This window comes from Salvelinus alpinus, chromosome 29, assembly GCF_045679555.1.
Source record: "Salvelinus alpinus chromosome 29, SLU_Salpinus.1, whole genome shotgun sequence".
Classification (NCBI taxonomy): Eukaryota; Metazoa; Chordata; class Actinopteri; order Salmoniformes; family Salmonidae; genus Salvelinus; species Salvelinus alpinus.
The window spans coordinates 9,672,076-9,684,915 of record NC_092114.1 but is presented as its reverse complement, the minus strand read 5'-3'; the positions used below and the strand labels follow the sequence as shown (position 1 = coordinate 9,684,915).

At 43.8% G+C, this 12,840-nt stretch overlaps 1 protein-coding gene across 1 annotated transcript in view; it reads left to right on the top strand.

Moving 5' to 3' along the window:
• The window catches only part of csmd2 (CUB and Sushi multiple domains 2), an 899,615-nt gene that overhangs the window by 449,716 nt on the left and 437,059 nt on the right, over positions 1–12,840 (top strand). Inside the window, exon 15 of the mRNA XM_071373664.1 lies at positions 275–410. Coding sequence (XP_071229765.1) covers positions 275–410 — 136 coding nt within the window. The remainder of the gene's footprint in view (positions 1–274; positions 411–12,840) is intronic.

Genomic DNA, 12,840 nt, shown 5'->3' with positions numbered 1-12,840 from the left:
AGTAACCGAAAGGTTGCAAATTCAAATCCCTGAGCTGACAAGGTAAAAATCTGTCGTTCTGCCCCTGAACAAGGCAGTTAACCCACTGTTCCTAGGCCGTCATTGTAAATAAGAATTTGTTCTTAACTGACTTGCCGAGGTAAATAAAGGTAAAAAATAATGCAATCAAATGTTTGATTGGTGTTATTATTTCATATCTTCACTCGTATCTAATCTTCTCTTTCTCTCTCTCTCTCTCTCTCTCTCTCTCTCTACACCCATTTCTCTACCCCAGGCTGAGTCTCCCATCCTGGGTACGTTCTCCGGTGACGTGCTGCCAGCTCCCATCACCACCAGTGCCCACGTGGCACGCCTAGAGTTCCTGACTGACCACACCTACACAGACCGGGGGTTCAACATCACCTTCACCAGTGAGTGTTAGGGGGGGGTCTATGTGTGATGGGGGGTGATGGGGGGGGTGATGGGGCGGTTGCATAGCAACATCATCAACTTCCGGGTAGACAGGCTAAGATTTAGTACACTCAACTGAAAGGATACTGTTTGTTTACAGTATACTAAAAGGAACTAACAGTATATAGTATGTAGTATAAACGTATTAAGTATGTGGTATACAGTATATGAGTATGGTTATTCGAACACATCTCTTGTATTTTTCTGTCCGCATTTGTGTGTGTGTGTGTGTGTGTGTGTGTGTGTGTGTGTGTGTGTGTGTGTGTGTGTGTGTGTGTGTGTGTGTGTGTGTGTGTGTGTGTGTGTGTGTGTGTATCAGTCTCGTTATGTCTGTATGTGTGAGTGTGACTCGCACTATGAAGTCCTCTATGTCAGATCCTCTGTCTGTCTCTCAGAGTGTTGTTCTTCTCCCCACCCTTCCTTCAGTCTCCTCCTCGTCTCCTATTCCCATTCCCTTTCAACAGAGCTAGACCTGGGATACAAAACTAGACAAAACCTGCATTTTCTAAACTCAGACAGTGTCCTCATTAAATTGTCTTCCCACAGACATGACTGGCTTCGCTACGTTCTGTTCTCAGCTGCTCTAATATTGACTCTGAGTTGGGTATTGTGGGTATTGTTGGGTATTGTTGGGTATTGGTGGGTATTGTTTGGTATTGTTGGGTATTGTTGATATTGTGGGTATTGTGGGTATTGTTGGGTATTGTTGATATTGTGGGTATTGTGGGGTATTGTGGGGTATTGTTGGGTATTGTTGGGTATTGTTGGGTATTGTTGATATTGTTGGGTATTGTGGGTATTGTTGGGTATTGTGGGGTATTGTGGGGTATTGTGGGGTATTGTTGGGTATTGTGGGTATTGTGGGGTATTGTGGGGTATTGTGGGGTATTGTGGGTATTGTTGGGTATTGTTGATATTGTTGGGTATTGTTGGGTATTGTTGGGTATTGTGGGTATTGTGGGGTATTGTTGGGTATTGTTGGGTATTGTTGGGTATTGTTGATATTGTTGGGTATTGTGGGTATTGTTGGGTATTTTGGGGTATTGTGGGGTATTGTTGGGTATTGTGGGTATTGTGGGGTATTGTGGGGTATTGTGGGGTATTGTTGGGTATTGTTAATATTGTTGGGTATTGTGGGTATTGTGGGGTATTGTTGGGTATTGTGGGGTATTGTGGGGTATTGTGGGGTATTGTTGGGTATTGTGGGTATTGTGGGTATTGTTGGGTATTGTGGGGTATTGTGGGGTATTGTTGGGTATTGTGGGGTATTGTTGGGTATTGTGAGTATTGTGGGGTATTGTGGGGTATTGTGGGGTATTGTTTGGTATTGTGGGTATTGTGGGGTATTGTGGGTATTGTGGGGTATTGTGGGTATTGTTGGGTATTGTTGATATTGTTGGGTATTGTGGGTATTGTTGGGTATTGGTGGGTATTGTTGGGTATTGTGGGTATTGTGGGTATTGTTGGGTATTGTGGGTATTGTGGGTATTGTTGGGTATTGTTGGGTATTGTTGGGTATTGTGGGTATTGTTGGGTATTGTTGGGTATTGTGGGTATTGTTGGGTATTGTGGGTATTGTTGGGTATTTTGGGGTATTGTTGGGTATTGTGGGTATTGTTGGGTATTGTGGGTATTGTTGGGTATTGTTGGGTATTGTTGAGCATGGTTGGGTATTGTGATTATTGTTGGGTATTGTGGGTATTGTGGGTATTGTTGGGTATTGTTGAGCATGGTTGGGTTTTGTTGAGCATGGTTGGGTATTGTGGGGTATTGTGGGGTATTGTTGGGTATTGTGGGGTATTGTGGGTATTGTGGGTATTGTTGGGTATTGTTGGGTATTGTTGAGCATGGTTGGGTATTGTGATTATTGTTGGGTATTGTGGGTATTGTGGGTATTGTTGGGTATTGTTGAGCATGGTTGGGTTTTGTTGAGCATGGTTGGTATTGTGGGGTATTGTGGGGTATTGTTGGGTATTGTGGGGTATTGTGGGTATTGTTGGGTATTTTTGGGTATTGTGGGTATTGTGGGGTATTGTTGGGTATTGTTGGGTATTGTGGGTATTGTTGGGTATTGTTGAGCATGGTTGGGTTTTGTTGAGCATGGTTGGGTATTGTGGATATTGTTGGGTATTGTTGGGTATTGTGGGTATTGTTGGGTATTGTGGGTATTGTTGGGTATTGTTGGGTATTGTGGGTATTGTGGGTATTGTTGGGTATTGTGGGTATTGTTGGGTATTGTGGGTATTGTTGGGTATTGTGGGTATTGTGGGTATTGTTGGGTATTGTGGGTATTGTGGGTATTGTTGGGTATTGTGGGTATTGTGGGTATTGTTGGGTATTGTTGAGCATGGTTGGGTATTGTGAGTATTGTTGAGCATGGTTGGGTTTTGTTGAGCATGGTTGGGTATTGTGGTATTGTTGGGTATTGTTGAGCATTGTTGAGCATTGTTGAGCATTGTTGGGTATTGTGGGTATTTTTGGGTATTGTGGGTATCGTTGGGTATTTTTTTTAATGTATTTTTATTTCACTTTTATTTAACCAGGTAGGCTGGTTGAGAACAAGTTCTCATTTGCAACTGTGACCTGGCCAAGATAAAGCAAAGCAGTGTGACACAAACAACAACACAGAGTTACACATGGAATAAACAATAAACAAGCCAATATCACAATAAACAAGTCAATGACACAGTAGAATACAATAAAGTCTATATACAGTGTGTGCAAAAGGCATGAGGAGGTAGGCAATAAATAGGCCATAGGAGCGAATAATTACAATTTAGCAGATTAACACTGGAGTGATAAATGAGCAGATGATGATGTGCAAGTAGAGAAACTGGTGTGCAAAAGAGCAGAAAAGTAAATAAAATAAAAACAGTGTGGGGGGTGAGGTAGGTAAATTGGGTGGGCTATTTACAGATGGACTATGTACAGCTGCAGCGATCGGTTAGCTGCTCAGATAGCTGATGTTTAAAGTTGTTGAGGGAAATAAAAGTCTCCAACTTCAGCGATTTTTGCAATTCGTTCCAGTCATTGGCAGCAGAGAACTGGAAGGAAAGGCGGCCAAAGGAGGTGTTGGCTTTGAGGATTACCAGTGAAACATACCTGCTGGAGCGCGTGCTACGGGTGGGTGTTGTTATCTTGACCAGTGAGCTGAGATAAGGCGGAGCTTTACCTAGCATTGGCTAATAGCAGTAAGGACTATCTGTTATTCAATGTGTTTCTATTGGCTAATAGCAGTAAGGACTATCTGTTATTCAATGTGTTTCTATTGGCTAATAGCAGTAAGGACTGTCTGTTATTCAATGTGTTTCTATTGGCTAATAGCAGTAAGGACTATCTGTTATTCAATGTGTTTCTATTGGCTAATAGCAGTAAGGACTATCTGTTATTCAATGTGTTTCTATTGGCTAATAGCAGTAAGGACTGTTATTCAATGTGTTTCTATTGGCTAATAGCAGTAAGGACTATCTGTTATTCAATGTGTTTCTATTGGCTAATAACAATAAGGACTATCTGTTATTCAATGTGTTTCTATTGGCTAATAGCAGTAAGGACTATCTGTTATTCAATGTGTTTCTATTGGCTAATAGCAGTAAGGACTGTTATTCAATGTGTTTCTATTGGCTAATAGCAGTAAGGACTGTCTGTTATTCAATGTGTTTCTATTGGCTAATAGCAGTAAGGACTGTTATTCAATGTGTTTCTATTGGCTAATAGCAGTAAGGACTGTCTGTTATTCAATGTGTTTCTATTGGCTAATAGCAGTAAGGACTATCTGTTATTCAATGTGTTTCTATTGGCTAATAGCAGTAAGGACTACCTGTTATTCAATGTGTTTCTATTGGCTAATAGCAGTAAGGACTATCTGTTATTCAATGTGTTTCTATTGGCTAATAGCAGTAAGGACTATCTGTTATTCAATGTGTTTCTATTGGCTAATAGCAGTAAGGACTACCTGTTATTCAATGTGTTTCTATTGGCTAATAGCAGTAAGGACTATCTGTTATTCAATGTGTTTCTATTGGCTAATAACAGTAAGGACTATCTGTTATTCAATGTGTTTCTATTGGCTAATAGCAGTAAGGACTATCTGTTATTCAATGTGTTTCTATTGGCTAATAGCAGTAAGGACTGTTATTCAATGTGTTTCTATTGGCTAATAGCAGTAAGGACTGTCTGTTATTCAATGTGTTTCTATTGGCTAATAGCAGTAAGGACTGTTATTCAATGTGTTTCTATTGGCTAATAGCAGTAAGGACTGTCTGTTATTCAATGTGTTTCTATTGGCTAATAGCAGTAAGGACTATCTGTTATTCAATGTGTTTCTATTGGCTAATAGCAGTGAGGACTACCTGTTATTCAATGTGTTTCTATTGGCTAATAGCAGTAAGGACTATCTGTTATTCAATGTGTTTCTATTGGCTAATAGCAGTAAGGACTATCTGTTATTCAATGTGTTTCTATTGGCTAATAGCAGTAAGGACTGTTATTCAATGTGTTTCTATTGGCTAATAGCAGTAAGGACTATCTGTTATTCAATGTGTTTCTATTGGCTAATAGCAGTAAGGACTGTTATTCAATGTGTTTCTATTGGCTAATAGCAGTAAGGACTATCTGTTATTCAATGTGTTTCTATTGGCTAATAGCAGTAAGGACTGTTATTCAATGTGTTTCTATTGGCTAATAGCAGTAAGGACTGTTATTCAATGTGTTTCTATTGGCTAATAGCAGTAAGGACTATCTGGTATTCAAATTGTTTCTATTGGCTAACAGCAGTAAGGACTGTTATTCAATGTGTTTCTATTGGCTAATAGCAGTAAGGACTATCTGGTATTCAATGTGTTTCTATTGGCTAACAGCAGTAAGGACTGTTATTCAATGTGTTTCTATTGGCTAATAGCAGTAAGGACTGTTATTCAATGTGTTTCTATTGGCTAATAGCAGTAAGGACTGTTATTCAATGTGTTTCTATTGGCTAATAGCAGTAAGGACTATCTGGTATTCAATGTGTTTCTATTGGCTAATAACAGTAAGGACTGTTATTCAATGTGTTTCTATTGGCTAATAGCAGTAAGGACTGTTATTCAATGTGTTTCTATTGGCTAATAGCAGTAAGGACTATCTGGTATTCAATGTGTTTCTATTGGCTAACAGCAGTAAGGACTGTTATTCAATGTGTTTCTATTGGCTAATAGCAGTAAGGACTATCTGTTATTCAATGTGTTTCTATTGGCTAATAGCAGTAAGGACTGTCTGTTATTCAATGTGTTTCTATTGGCTAATAGCAGTAAGGACTATCTGTTATTCAATGGGTTTCGATTGGCTAATAGCAGTACGGACTGTTATTCAATGTGTTTCTATTGGCTAATAGCAGTAAGGACTATCTGTTATTCAATGTGTTTCTATTGGCTAATAGCAGTAAGGACTGTCTGTTATTCAATGTGTTTCTATTGGCTAATAGCAGTAAGGACTGTTATTCAATGTGTTTCTATTGGCTAACAGCAGTAAGGACTGTTATTCAATGTGTTTCTATTGGCTAATAGCAGTAAGGACTATCTGTTATTCAATGGGTTTCTATTGGCTAATAGCAGTAAGGACTATCTGTTATTCAATGTGTTTCTATTGGCTAACAGCAGTAAGGACTGTTATTCAATGTGTTTCTATTGGCTAATAGCAGTAAGGACTATCTGTTATTCAATGTGTTTCTATTGGCTAATAGCAGTAAGGACTGTCTGTTATTCAATGTGTTTCTATTGGCTAATAGCAGTAAGGACTATCTGTTATTCAATGGGTTTCTATTGGCTAATAGCAGGAAGGACTGTCTGTTATTCAATGTGTTTCTATTGGCTAATAGCAGTAAGGACTGTTATTCAATGTGTTTCTATTGGCTAATAGCAGTAAGGACTATCTGTTATTCAATGTGTTTCTATTGGCTAATAGCAGTAAGGACTGTCTGTTATTCAATGTGTTTCTATTGGCTAATAGCAGTAAGGACGGTCTGTTATTCAATGTGTTTCTATTGGCTAATAGCAGTAAGGACTGTCTGTTATTCAATGTGTTTCTATTGGCTAATAGCAGTAAGGACTGTTATTCAATGTGTTTCTATTGGCTAATAGCAGTAAGGACTATCTGTTATTCAATGTGTTTCTATTGGCTAATAGCAGTAAGGACTATCTGTTATTCAATGTGTTTCTATTGGCTAATAGCAGTAAGGACTGTCTGTTATTCAATGTGTTTCTATTGGCTAATAGCAGTAAGGACTATCTGTTGTTCAATGTGTTTCTATTGGCTAATAGCAGTAAGGACTACCTGTTATTCAATGTGTTTCTATTGGCTAATAGCAGTAAGGACTGTCTGTTATTCAATGTGTATCTATTGGCTAATAGCAGTAAGGACTGTTATTCAATGTGTTTATATTGGCTAATAGCAGTAAGGACTGTTATTCAATGTGTTTCTATTGGCTAATAGCAGTAAGGACTATCTGTTATTCAATGTGTTTCTATTGGCTAATAGCAGTAAGGACTACCTGTTATTCAATGTGTTTCTATTGGCTAATAGCAGTAAGGACTACCTGTTATTCAATGTGTTTCTATTGGCTAATAGCAGTAAGGACTATCTGTTATTCAGTGTGTTTCTATTGGCTAATAGCAGTAAGGACTATCTGTTATTCAATGTGTTTCTATTGGCTAATAGCAGTAAGGACTGTTATTCAATGTGTTTCTATTGGCTAATAGCAGTAAGGACTATCTGTTATTCAATGTGTTTCTATTGGCTAATAGCAGTAAGGACTGTTATTCAATGTGTTTCTATTGGCCAATAGCAGTAAGGACTATCTGTTATTCAATGTGTTTCTATTGGCTAATAGCAGTAAGGACTACCTGTTATTCAATGTGTTTCTATTGGCTAATAGCAGTAAGGACTACCTGTTATTCAATGTGTTTCTATTGGCTAATAGCAGTCAGGACTATCTGTTATTCAATGTGTTTCTATTGGCTAATAGCAGTAAGGACTATCTGTTATTCAGTGTGTTTCTATTGGCTAATAGCAGTAAGGACTGTTATTCAATGTGTTTCTATTGGCTAATAGCAGTAAGTCCAGAACATTTTTTTCATCAAATCATTTATTTTTTTTATTTTTTATACTTCAAATGGGTCTTAAAATTTCAAAGCAAAATGATCCTTGATATGACATTCTTGAAACAATTCCGTTATGCTTTGATCTCGTCACTATTATTCTACAATGTAGAAAAAAAAATGTCATATAGAAAAGCCCTGGGTAATAAGTAAGTTTGTCCAAACTTTTGACTGGTACTGTACATGGAAATACAATAGGTAAAGTCAAATACACAAACACAGTATGCTATAGTGAATAGGGCACCACATAGTGAATAGGACACTACATATTGTATAGGGCACTACATATTAAATAAGGCACAACATAGTGAATAGGGCACTACATATTGTATAGGGCACTACATAGTGAATAGGGCACTACATATTAAATAAGGCACTACATAGTGAATAGGGCACTACATATTAAATAAGGCACAACATAGTGAATAGGGCACTACATATTGTATAGGGCACTACATAGTGTATAGGGCACTACATATTGTATAGGGCACAACATAGTGTATAGGGCACTACATATTAAATAAGGCACAACATAGTGAATAGGGCACTACATATTGTATAGGGCACTACATAGTGAATAGGGCACTACATATTAAATAAGGCACAACATAGTGAATAGGGCACTACATATTAAATAAGGCACTACATAGTGAATAGGGCACTACATATTAAATAAGGCACAACATAGTGAATAGGGCACTACATATTGTATAGGGCACTACATAGTGAATAGGGCACTACATATTAAATAAGGCACAACATAGTGAATAGGGCACTACATATTAAATAAGGCACAACATAGTGAATAGGGCACTACATATTGTATAGGGCACTACATATTAAATAAGGCACAACATAGTGAATAGGGCACTACATATTAAATAAGGCACAACATAGTGAATAGGACACTACATATTGTATAGGGCACTACATAGTGAATTGGGCACTACATATTGTATAGGGCACCACATAGTGAATAGGGCACTACATATTAAATAAGGCACTACATTGTGAATAGGGCACTACATAGTGAATAGGGGACTACATAGTGAATAGGGCACAACATATTGAATAAGGCACTACAAAGTGAATATGGAACTACATAGTGAATAGGGAACTACATAGTGAATAGGGCACTACATAGTGAATAAGGCACTACATAGTGAATAGGGCACTACATGGTGAATGGGGAACTACATAGTGAATAGGGAACTACATATTTAATATGACACTACATAGTGAATAGGAAACTAAATCGTGAATAGGGCACTACATAGTGAATAGGGCACTACATGGTGAATAGGGCACTACATAGTGAATAGGGAACTACATAGTGAATAGCACACTACATAGTTAATAGGACACTACATCGTGAATAGGGAACTACATAGTGAATATGACACTACATAGTGAATAGGAAACTAAATCGTGAATAGGGCACTACATAGTGAATAGGGCACTACATAGTTAATAGGACACTACATCGTGAATAGGAAACAAAATAGTGAATAGGGCACTACATAGTGAATAGGGCACTACATGGTGAATAGGGCACTACATAGGGCACTACATAGTGAATAGGGCACTACATGGTGAATAGGGCACTACATAGTGAATAGGGCACTACATGGTGAATAGGGCACTACATGGTGAATAGGGCACTACATAGGGCACTACATAGTGAATAGGGCACTACATGGTGAATAGGGCACTACATAGTGAATAGGGCACTACATGGTGAATAGGGCACTACATAGGGCACTACATAGGGCACTACATAGGGCACTACATAGTGAATAGGGCACTACATAGGACACTACATAGTGAATAGGGCACTACATGGTGAATAGGGCACTACATAGGGCACTACATAGGGCACTACATAGTGAACAGGGTGCCGTTTGGACACACTCTATTTCAACACCGTCTTATTGACTGTGTCGAGATGCCGTGAGATATAATGATCGCCGAATCCTTCGATTTGGGAAACACATGGACGTTAATGCATTAATTAGCGAATTTGATAAATAAAGACACAATGTTGTGAACGAACGTCGAGACCTGTTAATTGAAGGCGACAGCCAGTTCCCTCCGAGCAGCACGCCTCCTCTCACGGGCAGACCTGTTTTTGGGGGGGCGGGGTTTAGGGCAGGACTCATTCCATCAGTCATGTTAATTAAGCAGCTGACAAACTATATAGAGGAGATTGTTGGTGGGTGGGTGTGTGTGTGTGTGTGTGTGTGTGTGTGTGTGTGTGTGTGTGTGTGTGTGTGTGTGTGTGTGTGTGTGTGTGTGTGTGTGTGTGTGTGTGTGTGTGTGTGTGGGTGTGTGCGTGGGTGGGTGTGTGTGTGGAGTGTGTAGGTGGGTGGAGTGTGTGGGTGTGTGGGTGTGTGTGTGGGTGTGTGCGTGCGTGCTTGTATGCGTGGGTGTGTGTGTGTGTGGAGTGTGTGGGTGTGTGAGTGTGTGTGTGGGTGTGTGCGTGCTTGTATGCGTGGGTGTGTGTGTGGAGTGTGTGGGTGTGTGTGTGGGTGTGTGCGTGCTTGTATGCGTGTGAATGGCGATGATTGTTGGCGCTTTAATAAATAAGATGATGGTGATGGATGATGTTCCCAGTCCAATCTGGGAGCAGAGAATAATGAAGAGGAATTCAGCAACCCCAACATGTCACCCCTGTGGTGTGTGGATGGTGTGGATGGTGTGTGTAGATGGATGGTGTGTGTAGATGGATGGTGTGTGTGGATGGTGTGGATGGTGTGTGTAGATGGATGGTGTGTGTGGAGTGTGTGTGTACGGAGGTGGTTTTGATTGATTTAATTTTTTTTTGCACTTTTACATATTGTTCCCCTATTTCGTATCCAATTGGCAGTTACAGTCTTGTCCCATCGCTGCAATTCCCCAAAACCCTTACAACCCCCGCCCCCGCCCCAGCCCATCCAACCCCCCCCACCACATCCAACCCCCCACCCCATCCAACCCCCCCACCCCATCCAATCCCCCCCACCCCATCCAACCCCCCCACCCCATCCAACCCCCCCACCCCATCCAACCCCCCCTCCCCATCCAATCCCCCCCAGCCCATCCAACCCCCCCACCCCATCTAACCCCTCCACCCCATCCAACCACCCCACCCCATCCAACCCCCCCACCCCATCCAACCCCCCCACCCCATCCAACCCCCCCACCCCATCCAACCCAATCCAACCCCCCCACCCCATCTAACCCCCCCTCCCCATCCAATCCCCCCCACCCCATCCAACCCCCCCCACCCCATCTAACCCCCCCAGCCCATCCAACCCCCCCACCCCATCCAACCCCCCCTCCCCATCCAATCCCCCCCAGCCCATCCAACCCCCCACCACATCCAACCCCCCCACCCCATCCAACCCCCCCACCCCATCCAACCCCCCCTCCCCATCCAATCCCCCCTCCCCATCCAATCCCCCCCACCCCATCTAACCCCCCCACCACATCCAACCCCCCCACCCCATCCAACCCCCCCAGCCCATCCAACCCCCCACCACATCCAACCCCCCCACCCCATCTAACCCCCCCACCACATCCAACCCCCCCACCACATCCAACCCCCCCAGCCCATCCAACCCCCCACCACATCCAACCCCCCCAGCCCATCCAACCCCCCACCACATCCAACCCCCCCACCCCATCTAACCCCCCCACCACATCCAACCCCCCCACCACATCCAACCCCCCCAGCCCATCCAACCCCCCACCACATCCAACCCCCCCAGCCCATCCAACCCCCCACCACATCCAACCCCCCCACCCCATCTAACCCCCCCACCACATCCAACCCCCCCACCACATCCAACCCCCCCCACCCCATCCAACCCCCCCACCCCATCTAACCCCCCCAGCCCATCCAACCCCACCCACCACATCCAACCCCCCCACCCCATCCAACCCCCCCAGCCCATCCAACCCCCCACCACATCCAACCCCCCCACCCCATCTAACCCCCCCACCACATCCAACCCCCCCACCACATCCAACCCCCCCCACCCCATCCAACCCCCCCACCCCATCTAACCCCCCCAGCCCATCCAACCCCACCCACCACATCCAACCCCCCCACCCCATCTAACCCCCCCACCACATCCAACCCCCCCACCACATCCAACCCCCCCCACCCCATCCAACCCCCCCACCCCATCTAACCCCCCCAGCCCATCCAACCCCCCCACCCCATCTAACCCCCCCACCACATCCAACCCCCCCACCACATCCAACCCCCCCCACCCCATCCAACCCCCCCCACCCCATCCAACCCCCCCCACCACATCCAACCCCCCCACCCCATCCAACCCCCCCACCACATCTAACCCCCCCTCCCCATCCAATCCCCCCCACCCCATCCAATCCCCCCCACCCCATCTAACCCCCCCAGCCCATCCAACCCCCCCAGCCCATCCAACCCCCCCCACCACATCCAACCCCCCCACCCCATCCAACCCCCCCACCACATCCAACTTCTTCAAACTTCCTCTCTATCGTGCTGAGACAATTAATCCTTAGTGATTTTTCAGCATTTTATTCAGTTGGATAAATAATAAAAAATAATCTATGGGGATTGGATAAATTCTCAGACGAATGAAACTAACTATAACTAAATGTACTTTCTCAGGCAAAAACCTTCTCAAACCTCAGTAGCCGTCACAACTTTCCACTCCGACACATCATTACTCTTATCCCCCCTGTCTTCCCCCCCTCCCCATCCAACCCCCCCCCCCCCCTCCCCATCCAACCCCCCCCCCCCCCCCCCCACTCCCCATCCAACCCCCTCCCCATCCAACCCCCCCATCCCCATCCAACCCCCCCCCCTCCACATCCAACCCCCCCCCCCCCTCCCCATCCAACCCCCCCTCCTTCCCCATCCAACCCCCCCCCTCCCCATCCAACCCCCCCTCCTTCCCCATCCAACCCCCCCCCCCCCCTCCCCATCCCCCCCCCCCTCCCCTCCCCATCCAACCCCCCCCATCCCCATCCAACCCCCCCCCCCTCCCCATCCAACCCCCCCCACCCTGTCTTCATGCTCTGCACTCTCTCAGTAGCAAGGTGTCAGGTACTTATTGTTCAGAGTCAATAAACTCACGGACACTAGAGAAGCAGAGGAAGTTTAACCAAGTTTAATTCTTCCCAAAAGGTTCAACACAGTTGTATTCAGACATAAAAAAACTTCTGATCTATCATATATTTCATATCTCAATGTTCAATGTTTAGCCCGAATCCAAAAAATTTG